This window comes from Rhipicephalus microplus, chromosome 5, assembly GCF_043290135.1.
Source record: "Rhipicephalus microplus isolate Deutch F79 chromosome 5, USDA_Rmic, whole genome shotgun sequence".
NCBI lineage: Eukaryota > Metazoa > Arthropoda > Arachnida > Ixodida > Ixodidae > Rhipicephalus > Rhipicephalus microplus.
The window spans coordinates 155,234,303-155,255,330 of NC_134704.1; the positions used below are offsets into that span (position 1 = coordinate 155,234,303).

The 21,028-nt window shown below is 44.7% G+C and overlaps 1 protein-coding gene across 7 annotated transcripts in view; it reads right to left on the bottom strand.

Annotated features, from left to right (window-relative positions):
- The window catches only part of LOC119182165 (luciferin 4-monooxygenase), a 168,863-nt gene that overhangs the window by 126,501 nt on the left and 21,334 nt on the right, over positions 1-21,028 (bottom strand). Inside the window, exons 1-2 of one of the 7 annotated variants that reach the window (XM_075896094.1) lie at positions 18,959-19,054; positions 8,336-8,404 (exon numbers count right to left, since the gene is read on the bottom strand). Coding sequence is in view for 2 of the 7 variants with exons in the window: in XM_075896099.1 (XP_075752214.1) it covers positions 171-174 (4 nt within the window). In the remaining 5 variants the exon portion in view is untranslated. Of the gene's footprint in view, positions 1-170; positions 314-8,335; positions 8,405-18,958; positions 19,055-21,028 lie in introns of those variants that run through there. The other 6 variants (XM_075896095.1, XM_075896096.1, XM_075896098.1 and 3 more) reach the window with 6 other exon arrangements.

Here is a 21,028-nt window from a genome sequence, read left to right on the forward strand (position 1 = left end):
GGATCAGACGACGACACTGACACAACGACGGACAAGCGCAGTAATGGTGACGTGACATCCGAGCTACAAGTCAGAATCGACCTCGTCGAAACCATAGCGTTAATAGACACAGGTGCAGACTACTCAGTAATAAGTAGCATGCTCGCAAAGAAGCTGAAGAAAGTGCTCACTCATTGGACCGGACCGCAGATACGCACCGCCGGAGAGCGTTTAGTCAGCCCCGTAGGATTGTGCATAACGAGAGTAGGAATAAGAGGCCATGTGTACGTCTGCAGTTTTATTGTTCTCCCCAAATGCTCCCATGAGGCAATTCTGGGCATGGACTTCCTGCAAGCAAACAGTGCCATCATCGACTTGCAGAAATCCCAAGTTTCTTTCTCTACAGAAAACGCTGTTGCGGTGTGTCATGCGGAGCAACTAATTGTTTTGTCTCTTCGTATTGTGGATGAAGGTGTGACAATGCCGCCACGTAGCAGCGAGACAGTTTCTGTGAAAAGCGACGTTTTTCGTGCATATGCCGGACTAGCTGATGGAAATATCGAACTGCTACGCACATTGAGATACGCGTGGTGAGAGGTCCAGTGCACCTGCGGAACGGATATACTGATGTGCTATTGACTAACTTTACCAACGAGGTACAGCATGTGGCGAAGGGAGCAGCGATAGCATCACTTCATGACTACGTACAAGTCTCAGATGTTTGAACCATAGAAAAAGTACCTACAACGCCCTCAACAGTGGACAGTGTCCTCGAGAAAATAGATATTGACCGAGAGCTTTCATCTCTGCAGAAAGACCAGATTGTGGAGTTGATCAAAGAATTCGCAGAGTGTCTTTCCTCTTCGTCGAACGTCTGACGAACGCCTGTAGCAAAGCACCACAATGTAATCAAAGGGCATGTTAGACCAGTATGTGAGCATCCATACCGAGTAGCTCCGAAAGAAAGGGAGGCGATAAAGAAGCAAGTTCAGGAGATGCTCGATGACGATGTCATACAGCCCTCCAAAAGCCCATGGGCGTCGCCGGTAGTACTGGTGAAGAAGAAGGACAACACCATGCGGTTCTGTGTTGATTACAGAAAACTCAACCTCGTCACGAAGCGAGACGTGTACCCACTCCCACGAGTCGACTATACGTTGGATAAACTGCGCATTGCTCACTTTTTTTCATCGTTGGATCTAAAGAGCGGGTACTGACAAATAGAAGTCGACGAACTAGAGCTTGAAAAGATGCGTTTGTGACACCCGACGGACTCTACGACTTTAAAGTACTCCCATTTGGTTGGAGTTCTGCTCCCGCTACCTTCCAGAGGATAATGAACACTGTGCTCTCCGGTCTCAAATGGCAGTCATGTATTGTCTATCTTGATGACGTAGTAATTTTTTCCACTACGTTCGAGCAGCACGTACAGAGATTGAGAACGGTACTGGACGCTATTTGTATGGCTGCACCTACGATCAAACCCGAGAAGTGCCACTTTGGATTTCGGGAGCTTCGGTTCCTCGGGCACATTTTAAGTTCTCACGGTGTCCGCCCAGATCCGGATAAGATCACTGCGGTTGAAAATTTCCCAAGGCCAAGAGACAAGAAAGCTATGCGACGTTTCCTGGGGCTTTGTGCCTACTATAGGCGCTTCGTTGAAAACTTCTCCAAGATTGCGGAACCACTGACACGGCTTACGAAGGGAGGTGTGCCATTCATCTGGCACCAAGAGCAAGAAGACGCCTTCTCTGAGTTACGACGACATTTGCAGTCACCTCCATTACTCGCTCATTTTGACGAAGATGCCAAAACAGACATTCATACGGACGCCAGCAAAGTTGGCCTCGGTGCTATTCTTGTTCAATAGCAGAACGGGGAAGAAAGAGCTATTGCTTATGCAAGCCGCTCTCTGTCGAAAGCTGAGTATAATTATTCGGCTACGGAAAAGGATTGTCTTGCAGTTATATGGGTCATCAGTAAGTTCCGTACATATTTATACGGTAGACCATTATGAGCCATCAGTGACCATCATTCATTGTGCTGGCTTGCGAACTTCAAGGATCCTTCCGGAAGACTTCCTGGACTAGATGGAGCCTGCGTCTACAAGAATATGACATCACCATAGTCTACAAGTTTGGCCACTAGCACAATGACGCGGATTGCTTGTCACGAGCACCAGTCCAGACCTCGTCTCGTGAGCATGAACAAGACTCCGCATTTCTTGGAGCTGTGAATGTGTCGGAGATAGCTCATGATCAACGAATGGACCCAGAATTACTTCTGCTCATTCAATACTTAGAGGGGCAGCAAGTCGAAGTACCACGAGTTTTCGTCTGTGGACTACGTTCCTACATCCTCCACAACAACGTTCTCTACAAGAGAAACTTTCAACACACCGGTGAAACGTTCCTACCGCTGATACCATCATCACTGCGAGCGGAAATTTTAGAAGCGTGTCATGATGACCCATCGGCAGGTCACTTGGGGATTAGTAGGACTTTGGCAAGAATCCGCTGGAGATATTACTGGCCAAAATTGATGGATTCAGTACAGCATTACGTAAGATCATGTCGAGAACGCCAAAGACGCAAAGTACCACCCAAAAACCAGCAGGACTTTTGAAACCGATAGAGCCATCGAACGTCCCGTTTGAGCAGGTCGGAATGAATTTGCTAGGACCATTTCCTATGTCATCGTTTGGGAAGCGCTTGATAGTTGTAGCAACCGACTACATGACCCGGTATGCCGAGACGTCATCTCTCACCAAAGGAATGGCCGCTGAAGTGGCTCAGTTTTTTGTAACCCAGATAGTGCTGCGACATGTCGCACCTAAAGTCCTTATAACTGACAAAGGAACTGCGTTCACTGCCAGGCTAGTACAGTCTGTCAAGAAACTAACGCGCACCGACCTCAGAAGAACTACCACATACCATTCACAAAGTAACGGGTTAACTGAAAGGCTGAAGATGACGCTTGCTGACATGATCGCGATGTATGTGGACGTCGAGCATCGGACTTGGGACGCCATATTACCGTATGCTACATTTGCATACAATACCGCAGTACAAGAGACAACCCACTCCACGCCATTTCAACTTGTTTATGGTCGGACAGTAATAACGACATTAGACGCGATGCTGTCTGTCAACAACACGAATCAAGAGGACCCTGACATAAGCGAATATGTAGAAAGGGCTGAACAGGCGCAACAACTAGCACAGAACCGCATCATTCAACAGCAGGACGTCGACGCGCACCGTTACAATCTAAGACGAAGGGACGTTCAGTACTCCCCTGGAGACCAAGTGTGGGTCTGGACGCCTGTACGTGCACGTGGCCTATCAGAAAAGCTTATGCGGCGCTACTTTGGCCCTTACAGGGATATTCGTCAGCTAGGCCCATTAAACTACGAAGTGATCCCCCAAGGTCAAGTATGCACAACTCGACGCAGGAATCTCGCGAAAGTTGCACATGTAGTACGTATGAAACCGTACTACGACAGGAACTAATCAAATGAACTGACTCACGTCGTCTAACACAAGGACAAGTCCTGTTGTTTAGAAACTGTCAGCCGGCTCTGCGCATCGGGGCGATGCGTGCTAAGAGGGGGACTAATGCCACAGCTCGACCATCGCAGAAGACGCGTGCCACAATTCGCGTTCGTAAAAGCCGCCAAGCAAGTAGCAAGAAAGCCGCGCCATGGAACGCCGTCCTGCACGCGGCACGATGCTACGCCACGGGACCAGCACTATACTCGAGGGGCAGAGGAAGAGACCGACGAAGTTGGAGTCACCGAGCAAGAGGCATTTTTGGCTGACCATTTTTAGCTTTGAGTTTACGGGCACAAGTTCGCCCTAAATAAAGAGTGTATATATATATATAATTGAGAACGAAGTGCATACGTAAGGGCTCGTTTTTCCGTGTTTTAACACAATAATAATGAGATCTAACAGACAGTAATGCCAAGGAATGTACAAGGGAAGTTATTAGAACCAATGAAATGTAAATAAGAAGAAAGAAAAGTGGATGAAAAAATAACCAACCGTGAGCAGGAACTATCCTACAACTATCCAGCGCTTCCGAAACGATGACATAGGAAGTGGTCCTGCTCAGGGCTGGTTATTTTTTTCATCCACTTTTCTTTCTTCCTATTTACATTCTATTGGATCTAATAACTTCAACTGTACTTTCCTTGGCGTTACTGTCTGTTAGATCTCATTATATGTTTATATATATATATATTATTTATTTATATACTGGAAGTAATATTTAAATGGGCCAGTTAGTCTTCATGAAGGTATGGGATATGGCACAACGGGAGCGTTGTCAACAAGGGTAAATATATTTCCCAACAGTTTCGGGAGGGGTCCTCCCTTCGTCAAGGGATGAGCTATACTAACATGAACTTTCAAACTTCGTTGCTGCCGCGTCCCTCTCGCCTTGAAAGATGCTTGCGAGAGTAAGAGAGAACTAAAAAAAGAAAGAAAAAAGAAAAAAAGAAGAAAAAGCACTGTGAACGCTGCGCACCAAACCAGTCGGTGCATATCCAAATGTCGGCGTAAGTTCACATCGGCTTCTCATCCCGTGCTGGTCAGTTCTCGACGTGTGTCGGGCCACTCAAGATAGTCGCTGCGGTGGCGGAAGGGGCCCGCGACAGCGTGCGTGAGGAAAGGGTTTTCCCTTTACGGGTCGGTAGGCTCTTTGGAATGATATGAACAAAAAAGAGAGGCGAAGTTTCAATAGTAAACGATAGAAAATCCTATCGGGGCTGCAGAAGCTCCACTGCTCTGCAACAAGAAAATTGGAATGAGACCGTGCAAGAACGCCAGGGACCACTCGTACTACAACATAACTTTCAGGAGAAAAATGGGAAATCGAAACTACAGTGTAATCCTAATCAAAACAGCCTTACTCTCGAATATGACTCTAACACTCTCGTGCCACGTGATAGCCAAGAGCAGCCAAAAACTTATGAGAAAAATGTCCTTAATCTGTCCAAAACAACGCTCACACTCGCTCAGGTACAACTTTTGTCAAGAGGTTTAACCTTTTGTCCATCATCTGGTATATATTCAATGAATTTGAACGGTACCAAGACCAAAGTATAACTAATTCGTACCGCTAAAGTATAACCATTTTGAGTTCAACGGCACGCAATTCCTTCAGGTCAGTGGCACTGCAATGGGCACGAAAATGACCCCAAACTTCACGAGCACCTTTATAGCTTTTTTTGAAATCCTATTCATGGAGAAACGCACCTTGAAAACTTTCTACTACGGAAGATACTTAGACGATATCTTTATGATATGAAATCACGATGAGGGAAGTCTTTTCCGCTTCATAGAGGATTTTAACAAGCACCACCCGTCAATTAAATGCACGCACAATATTTTCAAAACTAGCATTAACTTCTTGGACGTCACTATCACGGTGACGTCACCATCACAAACTTTTACAAAAAGCCTACAGACCGTCAAAGGTACCTACATTTCAACAGCAGCCATCCAAAGCATTGCGAAACGAGTATTCCTTATCCTCAGGCCTACCGGTACCGAAGAATATGCACCGATATGCAGGAATTTGACAGACATGCAAAACACCTAAAGCATTCCTATTGAAACAAAATTATCCCGAAGATATTCTAGACGATTCCATACTACGTGCTCGCAACGTGAACCGGAATGTTATAATTAAGGGACCAAACAGAGTATCTAAAAACGACTTCCCAAACTAACCTTGTGCTAACTTACTTCTCATCAACGCCACGAATCAACAACATACTTTCCCGCCATTTCAACCTAATCAGGCAAAGCAAACGACTAACTTCAATTTTCGCGAAGCCACCTCACGTGGTGTACCGCAGTGATAAAAACCTGAAGGATATTCTTGTCAAAGCAGAAACAAACCCCTTCAAAATTCAATCAGGGTGCCATCTATGCGGAAAAGCTCGATGCAAGGTATGCCCACAGATGGTAACAACACGTGAATCAAAAGCGAACTTCTCGGACTTCAAATTCTGCATAGCTGAAAGCCCTAATTGTGACTCCAGTAACGTAATATACATGCTACATTGCAACATCTGCGGACAAGAATACATCAGCCAAATAGACGCGCCATTTCGGCTGCAGTTCAGTAATCACCGGAACCACGCCACTTCAATGCCGAAGCTGTCTTTATCTAGACATTTGCGCCTGCCAAATCACAGTTTTGAAAATATCAGTGTAACTCTGGTGCAGTCCGGTTTCCCTAACAGGCGCGAGCATGAACAGCGTGAGGCATATTTTATTTTAAAACTTCGAAAATTAGTAGCCGGCATCAACGAGGAACCCGGAAGACTTTCCTGCCTCCGAGAAGTAAGCTAGGAGGAAATGGTGACAAAGATTTATAGCTAGAGACCATGCTTGTTTTTTCTGACTGACTCGTACGTGTACACTCTCCTTGTTTTTTTTTTTCACGTGCACATACAAAGTGTTTACGCTCGCCTACCACTTCACGGCCATTGAGGGGAAACTGGCGATGATGAAAGAGAGCCGACCGACCAATTAGGGGAAACCCTTTCCTTACGCACGCCGTCGCGGACCCCTCCCGCCACCGCGGCAACAATCTTGGGTGGTCCGACGCAAGTTGAGAACTGACCAGCACGGGATGAGAACCGGATGCGGACTTACACCGACATTTGAAAGTGCACAGTCTGGTTTCGTGCTCAGCGTTTACAGTGTTTTCTTTTTTTTCCTTTCTTCTTTTTCTTCTCTTTCTTTCTTTCTTTAGTTCTCTCTCACTCTCGCAAACATCTTTCAAGGCGAGAGGGACGCGGCAGCAACGAAGTTTGGAAGTTCATGTTCGTATAACTCATCCCCTGATGAAGCGAGGACCTTTCCCGAAACTGTTGGGAATAAATATATATTTATCCTTGTTGACACACACACACACACACATATATATATATATATATATATATATATATATATATATATATATATATATATATATATATATATATATATATATATATATATATATATAAGGGAAAGAAGTGTATACCTAAGGGCTCGTATTTCAGTGTTTTGACACAATATTAATGAGATCTAACCGACGGTAATGCCAAGAAATGTACAGGGGAAGTTATTAGAACCAATGAAATGTAAATAGGAAGAAAGAAAGGTGGGTGAAAAAATAACCAGCCGTGAGCAGGAATCGAACCTACGACCTCCGACCTCGATGCTTTAACCACTAAACTATCACAGCGGCCTTCCCTCCATTTACTTTTTTAGGTTTATATGTGAATTTAGAAGTAGGAATGTCAGTCAGCGCCATCCATAAGCCAAGCGACGAGTGTGAAACCATGACTCTTTTATGCGCATGTCTGGCGTCACGTAGCACGTACTAATTACGAGCGGACAGCTGACTAATAGTCCCTCGTATACAACCTAATGACATCAAGTCTGCCAGTACGAGACCCTCGTTAAGAAATAAGGGAAAGAAGTGTATACCTGAGGACTCGTTTTTCAGTGTTTTGACACAATATATTGAGATCTAACAGACAGTAACGCCAAGGAATGTACAGGGGAAGTTATTAGAACCAATGGAATGTCAATAAGAAGAAAGAAAAGTGGATGAACAAATTACCAGCCGCGAGTAGGAATCGAACCGACGATCTTCGAATAATATATATGTATATATATATATATATATATATATATATATATATATATATATATATATATATATATATATATATATATATATATATATATATATATATATATATATATATATATATATATATATATATTGAGTGCAGGAAAATTCCAACAACAGGTTACCACAGCGGTCCACTGTTGAAGCCGGCGTCGGATCGGATCGCGGCCGCAGTATATTTTACGTTGGTGGGCGAGTACCGTGCGTTGTGTTCTTTATTCATGCAGCATTCACCACAACATTGCTTTTTTTGCGAGGACTGCGCCGCAGGATACGGCAGCGCCTTGAATGTGTTGCACTTACAGCGCGCACCCAGCCGCTGTAGATTTTTACAGCGCCACATCTTGAATTCGATTCGTCACCTCAATGAGCAGAATTCAAATTTTCGTTTAACCGTTGCCTTAATGAAGGACTTATCAGAAATTATTTGAAGTTAGTTTTTCTAACTTTGGTAGAGTGGCAAAAATTACTTTCAGTTGCTTATTGTCAGCATACGGCGCACCTATATATTTTATTACTTTAAGCGCATTAAGATCTACATTTATCTAGTTCAGTAAAACTAAACCGCGTTACGATCAGCTCTATATACATATGCGTCCTAGTCGCTCAATTATAAAATTTTACATTTAGTTTCATAGAGCACTCGATCAATAACCTCAATCAGCACAGACGTAGTTGCTCCTTTCGGTCGGGAAGCACAATTCCTTGTGTTTCTGAGGGGGTCCTGTATATAGACACCATGCAAGAGTTGTACGAGAACCGCATTCCGCAGGTGTCGCAAGAAGAATGCACAAGAGCTTTTATACACTTGAGTGCATCAGTCCTTATCTTATTACCACTCCCAACACCTCAATCTGTCTCGTTTTTCAATTAGGCTGTTTTCTTCCTTTTGTAAATAAAGTCCCGCAGAGCAGCTTGGCTTAGGGCGAATACGTGTTATCTTTATGACCTCTCAAGGATCTCGTGTTTGAAGGCAGTATCGCTTGCAAGATCAAACAGCCCTCTATCTTCTAAGAAGTAGATGCGCTCCATTTGGCAGCAATGGTAGTGCCGAAGTACTTGAAATTTATTTTTGCGGGAAGGGTGTCTGAAAATAATAATAATAATAATAATAAATTGGTGTTACTTGCTGTTATGTCCGGAGTTGTCTTCGTCCCATACAAGACCTTCAGTAATGGTAGTGAAAAGGCATAGGCAATCTCGAACGGTTAAAACTTGTTTATCCCTACTCAGACGGAGGCCGCAGCTGAACTGCCGTAGGTAAGCGATCGGTGGATCGTTCTGTCAAACAGGGGACGGAGGAGGAGGAGTCTTAACGACCAGAGTCGTTTGCAACCGGTCGTCCTCCGCTTCGTTGTGTACCGTCGGAGGCTCGCTCTGGACCCAGGGGTGGTTTGGGACACAACATCTCTTCCCTCCTTCGATTGTCGCTTCGAAGTGGTCTGGGGGCTGCCGTTGTCGCGTGGACACTCTGTGGGGAAGAGAAGCCTCGGCTCGCCGAGTGTCGTTTTCCTTGTGTTCAGTGCCGGTCGGTGACGGCGCCGATTCATCAGGTGCGAGATGCCAGGCTAAGCGAGACGAAGCTTCCGTCGGGATGCCTGCTTGAACGGAAGCTTCCCTTGACAAACTACCTGGACGACGTAGCTGATTAAAGTGGCGGCGTTTGACCTTTCCGCCGATGTCGGCGAGCCATGACCGCAAACCCGTGCGTTTGAGCACCGTTGCTTCAGCCCAGCCAGGCCTTCTGTTAAACTGGCAGGCGCATACGCGCTGCCCACTTTCACTTCTGCTACTACGCCGCAGCTTTTCTTCTTCGAACAATGTCTTCACGGAGGGCCCCCTTGACAATTGCTGTCAGTTGGGTTCGCATTTCTCGGCCAAACATCAGTTTCACTGGCGTTTCCCCTGAAGAGCTTTAAGCAGTGTTGTGCTGTCTGAAGAGATAGCGTGGGACGTGGTGTTGAATTGTCCCAGTCTGATCTTTAACGAGGGCGTGTTTGAGCTCTGCCACATAGCGCTCGGCTTCCCTGTTGGCCCCCGGATGATATGCAGCTGACACAGCAGACAAGACGCCGTTGTCTCTATAGAACTTGAGAATCTCTGTAGACAAAAACGAAATGCCGTTGTCTTAGACAACCTTGCGCGGTAGTCCGAAAGTTGCAAACAACGACCGCGAAGTGTCAATAACAGCCACTGATATCATTTTGGCCATGTTGTTTCACCTCCAGCCATTTGGTGTATGTGGCAACAACCGCCAGAAATGAACATTTTTCGATATGCCGAGCAAAGTCAATCTGCAGGGTGTGCCAAGGTGATTATGGTATTTTCCGTTTCGTGTAGGAGCTTTTGGTGGGGCTCTGTGGTTGCATTAGCAAGACTGGCAATCGTGAACTGTTGATTCGATGTCATAGTCGATACCCGGCCACCTCATGTAACTTCTGACGCACTTCTTCATGGCAGCAATGTCTCCATTACCTGCGGGAACAAGCGACATGGCTTGTTCACGAAATGCCGCAGGAATCAGCACCCTTGCTCCAATGGCGACACAGTCACGATAAGTGCTCAAATCGGTAGCTCGCTTGCGGTAAGCGTTGAGGTGTTCATCCTTTAGCTCGTGCACGTTACCTCCCTGTATAGCTGAGTAGACTTCCTTTAGAACCGTGTACTCTTGCGTTGATGCTTCTACCATGCCAGCCGTTAGAGAGGGTTTGGAAGCACTTTGAACATGAGTATATCACCTGGCGGGGGTGGTTCGTCTATCGTGGTGTCGAGCGGCAGGCGGCTTAGTGCGTCGGCGTTCTGGTGTTTCTTGCCAGTAAGATGTACGAGTTGATAATCGTACGCTGACATCTTGATACACCATCGTGTCATTCGCGGCGACAACGTCTGTGACATCGGTTTCTGGCGTCCCGTAATGCCCAATAAGGGCAAGTGATCAGTTATCAAGGTCCCTTTTTTGTCGGTAATATGCTGTCAAAAGTGTTCTGCTGCGTAGACGATGGCAAGTCCCTCTTTGTCTCTTTGTCTAGCTGGGAATAATTCCTCTCTGCCTGCGATAGAGTGTGCAATCCGAAAGCGGTCGGGGCTTCTCTTCCCTGGTCGTCAGTTTAGGAAAAGACTGCTCCCACTCCGTGTGGAGATGCGTCACAGGCTAGCAGTAGGGGTCTCCTTTCGGCGTAATGTCGCAGTACAGTAGACTTCCATGGCAGTTCCTTAAAGGCAACAAATGAATGTAGGGGGCGTCGCGACCACGTCTATAGCACTTCTTTTTCGCAGGGGCTCGTGTAGATTGTTGGCCACTGTAGCTTAATGTTACAAGAACCGATCGTAGAAAGTTAATATCCCTAAGAATGGCTGCGATTCTTGTTTGTTAGTAGGCGCTCGTACTTCAGTGATTGCTTGCACATTGTTTTCAGTGGGATGAATACCGTGCGCGTCAATCTGGTGTCCAAGACACTTCTCTTCAGGCACCGCAACAATATATTTTTTCTTGCTGAAGGGCAAGTTAGCATTTGATGGCATTTCAAGAGTGAGCTCCAAACGTTTTGAGTGCTCTTCATTGAAGGCGCTCACGACAACAACATCACCTAAATAGAAGCAAACTCCAGAGATGCCGCCAAGTATAGACTCCATAAATTTATCAATTTTTACTGGTGTTGCAGCTATGCTGATTGGTAGCCTTTTCACTTTGTAGAGACCCTTACTGGTGCTTATCACGAGCAGTTTAGATGTAGATTTGCTCACCTTCAGTTGCTGGAAGGCTTGTGTCAAATCCAAGGTGCTGAAGATTTTCCCACCCCAAAGCGTGCTAAAAACCTCTTCCGGTGTCGGCAGTGGGTAGGATGATTCCTTTGTAGACAAGTTGGCGGTGCTCCGATGGTATCCGCAGAGGCGTAGGGTACTGTTCTGCTTTTGCATGACAACGAGTGGTGTAGCCCATTTTGAATGCTGTGTCAGTTCGATGATTCCTTGCTCCTGTCGGTCAAGCTCATCCACGACTGAAGTTCGTTTAGTAAAAGGTACCGAACTAGCCTTAAACAATTTGGTGTTGCATCTTTTCGCAGATCCAATGTGACTGGAGGTTCTATGCTTCTATAGTATTTCTTCGGAAAAAAACCACATTGTACCTCTCTTGGAGCTCCTCCACTGAAGCATACCAGGGTGCATGGTTAACTCCACCAACGACTGCTCCGAGATAGATGAATTAGTTTCGGCCTAAAAGGCTTCATACGGAGCCGTGGACTACAAGCAGTGCCAGATGGTGGGTCTGGCCGTTGTACTAGACCTCCACGTTGGCACAACTCAGTAGTTTAAGGAAATGTCCTGACCCGTTCTCAGCTGCATGTCGTCTTGCTGAAGAGTTGGCCCGTTTATTCACTCCAAGTAGCTCAAAAAGTGTCCTCAGTGATGAGCGTGCATGCTGTTCAAGAACCTAACCCACAGTTTATGGGGTGATGGTGGACTACTATTTCTGTCATTTTCCGCGGTCTCGTGCCTAGATTCGCAACGGCGTTTAAGTCGTATAGAGCCACTGACGCTAGTGATGTTCTGCTTGTGCTATGTTGTGTCTGGCCTTTCGAGCGTCGACATTGTTGTTACGATGCACTGAACTTCTCGGCCTGGGCTGTTTGCACTTGGTTATGCATGCCTTTTTGATGTTTCCCCAATTTGGCAAAGATTGCACGTAGTTGTCTTGAATCAACATACCTGGAGACCGGGCATGTCGTTGCATCGCCAACAGCGCTGTGTTTTTTTTTTCCTTGAGTTGGCCGTGGTAGCAGAATGGCCTGGCTGCTGACCGTTGTGGTGCAATGGCTCTACGTTCCTTCGGAAATCCCTTTGCTGGTGACTGGTGCTCTCCGCTCGCCGGGCGATATCGTACGCTTTGAAGAATGTGAGACCCGTTTCTGCGTACAGGCGTTGTTGTATGCCTTCGTCACGCAGTCCGCACACAAAACGGTCTGGCAGCAGAGCGTCCAAGGGCAGTATGGTGATGCTAGCAGGCCTGAAAGTCGATCCTCCCTCCTGCGCATTAGCTGAAGTTGCTGAGGTCAGCGTCGCGAAATTGCAGTCAGCAGCCAGTTTTTTATAGCCGCTACGTAATCGCTGACTTTTCTGCCTTCCAGTTGGTCTCGCCGTTGGACGTGGGCTCAGCTGTAAACCTCCGATGGCCTTGGATCATAGTGCTTTTGTAGCGCAGCTACGATGTCGCCGTAGTTGACAGTTGCTGGAGTGCGTGGCTGAATGGGGCACAGAATGTGTGATGTCTGCTCCTCACACAGCGTTAGCAGGTGGCTCTCTTCATTGCTGCATCAGTCATGTTGTTAGCCTAGAAGTAAAATTACAGGCGTCCAAACCACGATGACTTTGATTAGCCGTTGAAATCGGGTAGCCAACTCTGGAGCTTGTGCGTAGCTAAGACTAGCTCGTCAAAAACGTTGCGTAGCGCAGGTCCGAATCCACTTCCTTGTTGCCGGTGTTTATTTATTTAAAAATTCTTTATTTATTTATTTGTTTATTTGTTTTTTTACCAATTTCCTTATTTATTCATTCGTTTATTTACATGTACTGCAGCACTAACGGCGCTATGGCAGAAGTGGGTATACAATGATACACAAAAAGATAACTAAAATTATGAGCATAACGCAAACACGTAACGTAATACCATCGTGAGAACATTAAGGCAAATATACGAGAGCATGGAAAAAAGGGATAAAAAAATAGCATTTGCAAACAGATCACTTTATTTCACACATATGTATTATGGCTTTCGGCAACAAAAATCTGCAATGGGCATGAACGTAGAGAACCTGGTAATGAATTCCAGTCTTCGATGGAACAGTGAAAAAACTGAACTTTAACGTATCAGTTCGAGCGTAGTAAGGCCTCAAATTTAGGTTGTGGTAGCTTTTCCTCGTTCACTGTTGAGCGAAGTTTATCTTTTTCTTGTTATTTGACAGTTTAACTGTGGAGGAAACGATGCTTTGCAACAATTTTATTGACTCTATTCGGTGACGCAAATGAAGTAAAATAATTTGCAATGAAGACAGAGTGGAAGAGGGTGTAGCGTACTCGCCCCACGGAGGCGCGAAAAGAAGGCACCTACACTCCTCGAAGTTTGGGACAAGACTAGTTTGTTTTCCAAGAAAAACAGGCTTCGAAAGCGATAACCAAAAGGGGCGTGGCTGCGTATCTTCCACGGCCCTCCGGAGATAACGTGAGGCATGTGGCCGCGTCTGCGCCGTGCGCCTCGGCATACGAATTGGTATGCGCACGCAAATAAAATTATCGCGATCACCGGCGTCATCGCCCGCTACAAAGGTGAGAAATCGTGGTCGTAACGATGGCATATGAATGTTACGGCTTTTTTCTGGACTGCTTCCAGTTCTTGAATTCCAGAATTCCAGAAAACTGACACGTAGTCAAGTACAGGACGAATTGGTGATCTATATAAGAAGAACTTTGTGTCTTTTGGGCATTTAGTCAAAGTGCGACGTAGATATTCCCAGTTTGTTCAATGCTTTGTTACATATATAGTCCATGTGCTTGGACCATGACATATTCTATGTAATAGTATCGCCAAAATACTTGTATTCGTAAACCCCACTTACAGTTTAGATATCAAGAAGTAATCAAAAGCAGAGAATGATTTGTTACAAAAGGACATAAGCATGGTTTTCCTAAAGTTAATGTTTATCTGCCTTGTTTTTCAACAAGGGCGAAACCCAGCAAACGACTCCTGCAAGCGGTAGTGGCCACTGTGCGTCTTGATCCTTCATTACGTAACGCTATCATCAGCATAAAAACGAACGGTAGAGAAGTTGTGGGCAGGCAAATCGTTTACGTAATGTAAAAAAAACGTAAACGCCCAGGAACGGACCCCTATGGCACACCATATGTTACAATAATATTATCAGAGTTAGTTGATCTGTAAGAAACAAACTGAGATTGAGATGACAAAAAGCTTGATATCCAGTTAACCAATTTAGGATTATTTAGTATCACGTCGGGTTTAGCAAGGAGTTTAGAATGTAATACTGTGTCGAAGGCTTTTACAAATTCTATGAAAATAGGTTAAACCTGGTCGCCATGATCAAAAACAAGCAAGACATTATGCGTGAATTCGACCAATTGAGTTGTTGTGCTGAAACCACGCCTAAAGTCGTGTTGCCTGTGAGCCAGTGATCGCTTCGATTCCAAGAAGAGCATAATGTGCTTACGAATGTCGTGTTCTAACATTTTGCATGACTGAGGAGTCAATGATATCAGTCTATAATTCAATACAGACTGCTTTTGGCCGGATTTAAGGAGAGGGATAACCTTAGTCATTTTCCGTGAAGAAGGAAGAGAGTCAGAAGACAAAGAATAATTGAATATCTCGATGACCACAGAGAGTAGCAAACTAAGAATGCATTATGTATCCCGTGCGGGCCAATGCATTTTTTACTTCTAATTTTAAGATCAGGCTGGGAAAGCCTTCATTCAATATTTATATGTCATTGATTGGTTCAGAACCAGGAAAACCTGTCAGAGAAGGAGTGGCGTTGCTTTCAGAAATGAACACAGACTGGAAATAGTTATTAAAAGCGTCAAATATAGCTAGGGGTCAGTAATGACGTCATCATCTATTTTTAAAAAAGAAGGCGAGACAGAATGAGGCAAAAGCGAGTACCAAAATTTGAGTGTATTCATCCTTAACAGATCCGGTCTCTAAACATGATAAAAGAAATTTTTCGCTGTTTTCAACTTTGATTTAAGTTCATACTTAGCCTTCTCAAAGCGGTCCAGAGCATTGGGGTAATCAGATCTTCGGAAGTGCCTAAGCTGATGGACACGACAAGATAGGTGTAAGAGATCAGCAGTAATCCAAAGTAGGTTCGCATTGCTTTATTTTTTTTTAACTGGCACGAATCTTCGAATACATCACTTTACAAGACCTTCAAAGTAATTAACAAAAAAATGTGTATTCTGACTGTCAGAGAGCGCACAAAACGTAGAAAACTGAGGAGCCAAAATATCAGTCTTAGAAGTGTCGTCAGCACAAGTCAAATCAAGAAAGCTGGTACCGGGCGATTCGCACGTGAGATAGCAATGTGTTAACATGAGAGTTTTCTGGTTCAGTAATCCTTCAACTATCTCGCATGAGAAGCGGCGGTTAGCTAGATCTGTACTTAAGAAAACTAAATCTAGGAAAGAGTTGAGCATAGTTGGACATCGGACGAGTTGAGTAATACAAGAAGATAGAGAAATACTTATAAATAATGAAACATCGCAGCATCAAGACGCATCACAGTCAGAGAAAGCCAATGAATGTTAGTAGCTATAAAATCACCCATACAGATTAATCTTGATGAAGCAATATTTATATCGCACATGAAACTGGAAAGCGCATGAAAAACTTAAAGTGATGATCCGGGTTTGCGATATACAACGCTAACAACAGTACAGTGATTATTTAGGTGGACCTTACACCAAAGCGATTCAGTTTCAGGAGGCGAGGGTAGCAGTGAGAACCAGATATCTGGGCAGATAAGTGCAACACCACCACCAATGCCTTGTTTCTTGTTCTTACGTATAACAATAAAACCAGGCGGAAAAACTCAGAATCGTGAGCGTTACAATGAAGCCATGACTCTGTGACGCCAATGATATGAGGGGAACGAGAAAGTAGACCTGGAAGCTTTTTTAGCAATACTATACGAGCATTGATGTTCAGGTCCGGAGTTGTCGTCGTCCCATACACGTACTCCTGGAACGGTAGTGAAAAGACATAGGCAACCTAGAACGGTGAAAACTTGTTTATTCCTACTCAGACGAAGGCGGCAGCCGAACTCCCATGGGTAAGCGATCGGCGGATCGTTGTGTCAAGCAGGGCGCGGAGGAGTAGGAGTCTTAACGACCGGAGTTGTTTGCAAGCGCTCGTCCACCGCTTCATTTTGTACCGCTCGGAGGCTTGCTCGGGGTCCAGGAGTGGTTGCGAACACACTTGCCAAAAGGACTATACGATTATTAGAGATGCCATAGTAGAGGTCTCTGGAAATTTTGACTCTCTAGTGTCCTTTAATTTATTTGTTACCACGCCTATTCAGATCAATCCCTGGTCATTGGCACTTTGTATCATCCATTTCGGCATCTTTGATTTGTTTCTCGTGCTAACAGCACTTTCTACTAGTTATTCCAGTCGCACTACTTTCATAAGTAATTTGAATTTGCCCGTTTTAGCAGCATAATGGTTTGACAACTTTTTGCGCGTGTGTTGTTGGAAAAATGCACTTGGCCCAAAAATTTGACAGAAGCGCGTGCCCCTCGTGGTTATGCTACACTAATATAAAAGTTCTGTAATCAGAAGAACCTTTACAAGTCAAATAATAAATGAAGGTGTCAGCTTCACAATCCGATAGCTTTAAGCAGGAATATTTGCCAGAAATCTATGCCAGCTATTCAATAGACAGCTGTTGCTAAGAGTAAGAAAAATATATTCTACAAAAGTAACTCTGAAAGTCCACCGCGTGTACAAAGTGGTCATCTTAGCCAGTTTTCGGCAGCTTTGGTTTTGCGTGTTGTGTTATATCAGACACAGTACTGGATGTAGTGTCCCTAGTCACTTCAAGGGCAGTGTCGTCACGCGTGCATACATGCGCACCTGCATGCGCTGCAAAAAAAAAACACACGTTGCTCGAAACTGTCGCGTAACCGCAGCTGAATTGAGTGAGCACGAGCTTAATGTTAATTGATGACACCATCCCCGCTGTAAATTTTACGGCTGCGATGCTTTGTGTCAGCCTGAGACATCTGCAGCCATTTATGAGTTTCTTTTGTTCATGACTTCAAGTTGTCTCCTCCACCGGAAGTGTTTATCTGCGGACCTTTGGGCATATTCCTATGGCTATTCTGGTTCCGTGCGAGGTCCAGACGTCATTGGGGCGAGGTCTGCTGGCGCCGGCTGCAGAGCTTATCCTCGAGACGAGAAGGCCGCCGCAACACATTTTGACCCTGACTTCAGAGCCACATGAAACGTTTTGAAACTGCTCGAAATATCGGTTTTTTTTCCCTCAATATGATGCGCAAAAATATAAAGAAGGATGCATGATGCATATGATTAGAACTAAAATCTCTGCGGAGTGGGGTGGCACATGGAAATAGCGAACTTCATTGGAACTCTGGTTTAAAAGGAGTTCAATTGCATCACGGGCATACATTTATAATGAAACACATGGAGGATTTCATATAAAGAAAGAATACTGAGAAAAGAGCAGAAAGTGTTTCACCAAAAACAAAGCATTGCTTCGCCGTATGGCAGAGCAATGAATCAGCACCATGGTTCTGATTTTCTTTGTATATCTGAATATAAGTCTTTCCCACAAAATTCAATATATTTATAGTGCTGCTGGGTCATTTAACTTCAAATTTTATTTTTGAATTTTCTTTGTTCTGAATACTTTTGCATATATAGTGTTTTTAAAACAGCTTTTATGAGCTGGCAACCAGAAAACACATTTTTACACTGTTGATAAATTCAAAACATTGTTCTTGTACTAAAATAAACACTTTTTTAGATAGCATTTCATTGTGCATAATTTGATATGCTGGAATGCGTGTTGGAGAACTCTTCGAACTGGCAAAACAATCTTCACGTTACTTAAAAAAAAGATCATTCCCATACGGTAACGAAACAGTTAACGTGCACTGGCGTCACACAGCACATGAGTATCTACCATTTCGCCCTCATCGAAATGTGACCGCTACTGACGGGATCAAATCCGCTGCCGTCGGGTCAGCAGCTCAACACACTAGGTGCTATTCCGCCGAGATGGACTGTCTAAAAAATAAAGAAATTTTCTAATCAGTAAAAGCAATTGAAATGGGTTCCATTGTATTAGACAAGTCCACTAGGCAAAAATAAACGCAGCAGGTAATTCCCACAAAAGGCACTCGGCAGCTGTATTATTTCTTCTTAGTGCATCTATATCTACTGGAAACTCTATGAAATGACCTCTGAAAGTGTAATTGCCCCACCGTGGTGGTCTCGAGGATTAGGTACTCAGCTGCTGACCCGCAGATCGCGGGATCGAATCCTCGCTGCGGCGGCTGCATTTCTGATGGAGGCGGAAAAGCTGTAGGACCGTGTGCTCACACTTGGGCGCACAATAAGAAACTCAAGGTGGTCGAAATTTCCGGAGCCCTCTACTACGCTGTCTCTCATAATTATATGGTGGTTTTGGTATAGTAAACCCCACACAAAAATCAATCAATCTGAAAGTGAAATTCAGAAACTCACGTTTTACCCGTAAGGGGAGCGATCGTAGAGATATATCTGTCCGAAAGCTGCTGGAATGCTAACTGCTACGTCCTAGAATGTGCACTGACAGCTATGTCAGTTTTGCTACCTTTCAGGTAAGCGGGAATAGCGTGACAATGGCCTATTGTCTTCTTAAAGCTTGGGAGGTTGTCACAAGTGAGGTCATAATAATGCGCGCGTCACAGATTTCACACAATGGAATGGAATCCTGACAGCGACAGTTACTTTTGACAGAGCGCAAAGGCAATAAAAAAGGGTTGAAAAAAAAACACCACAAGCGCACCAGATCCCCCCCCCCCTATCCTGAAAACATCGTACGACAACCAGATATCTCGGTTTAAACGACCCGCAAACTATGAAGAGACCTCAACAGCATGCATGATTGCACTCAAATTGTAGCGTGAGAACAATTTAACAAACACAGAAACACGCACCGCATGTATTACCAGAATGTATACGCTCACGCCTTAGCGATTGGTTGATGTGTGGGATTTAACGTCCCAGTACCACCATATAATTACGGGAGACGCTGTGGAGAACGGCTCCATAAATTGAGACCTGCTGAAGTTTTTTACGTGCACTTAATTCTGAGCGCACGGGCCTACTGCATTTTTGCCTACACCAAAAATGCAGCCGCTGCAGCCGGGATTTGATCCCGCTACTTGAGATTCAGCAATCGAGTACTTTAGCTACTAGACCACTATCAGGCTTTAGGAATAACTAAGGGAGCCAATTCATGATAAGACTACAAACAAAAGCACTGGTTGCGTGGCGGACAAAACAACATATGTCTGACTATCACAATCACTACCAGTTCATTTCATAAAAAGCGCTTCTATCAGCTAGTGTTCCATTCTATCTTAACTCCTGTCCAAGACCCTGACATCGTAAAAGCTTGCATGGAGCACATGCACAGGCTTTGTAGTGCGCAGAAACATGTGCATCGATAACATTTTTCAAATAATTCACGTGCTCTCGCATTCTTCCATTTACGCAGTGGCCAGTTTGCCCTACGTGATACTCGCCGCCTGACAAAATGATTCCATACAACATCCCCGTGACTGCTTAGCACGTTAACTGCTTAGCATACTTTACAAGTCAACCTTTGAAATTGCTGCTCGCAATGTGGGACACAATTGGGTGAGCCTATTGTGAGAAGAAACCTGATCTGTAGTTCTTTATCGTCCCTTTTCTGTAACCGTTGCTCGTTTTGTGCACATAAGACACAATGGCCTACATATTGTCTCGGGGTCATTACGCGGGCGAAGCGAGCAGACAGGACGTTCAGATTAAACTTTTTATTCCGCTGCGCTTGCGGGCACGTGAAGGGAAAGACCGATTACAGCGAGAACATGGTCACTTCGGCCCAGAGAGCGGCGAACAGGGCGTCAGCCGTCGGTTAACGGACGAGTGGTGGGGTGCGTAGGTATTTACGCACGTGCCGTCGAATATTCCGGAGTTATCGCTAGCGGACCCATAGGTTCCATAGTGATCTGTAATGTTCGCGAAGGGGCCGTAATCATAACAAAATGATCTGCTACCGTCGTGAAGCTTCTCGAATACTGCAGGTGCGATATGCGCTGAGCATTCCTGACGGGCGTTCTTGGCGAAAACTGAATGAAACAAACGTGCAAACAATAAACGCACGTCGCACTAATGTGCTCTCAAAATCATTTCGGGCCGACTGGATGAAGGCTACATGTTCCAGTATTCTCTTTTGTCACTTTTTCTAAAACACTAACATGTTTTTTGTAAAAGTTCCAATTTACCTCGCGGCCAGTAAGATCAGCACAAATGGTTCTTTGATAACGTGGAACTTAGGTCAAGAAACAAGAGGTGCTTTCAGCGGGAAGCCCGTAAGAGAAAGACAGGTCTTTGCCTTGAAGCACAAAAACCTCTAAAACATCACAAACACTCGATGTGTTCAATTTAAAACGTCGATTCACTGCAACAAAAATTGTCTGCTCGTCTAAAACACGGTAAAACCGTGGAATTTATCAAGATTGCGTGCAAGTATATATATATATATATATATATATATATATATAT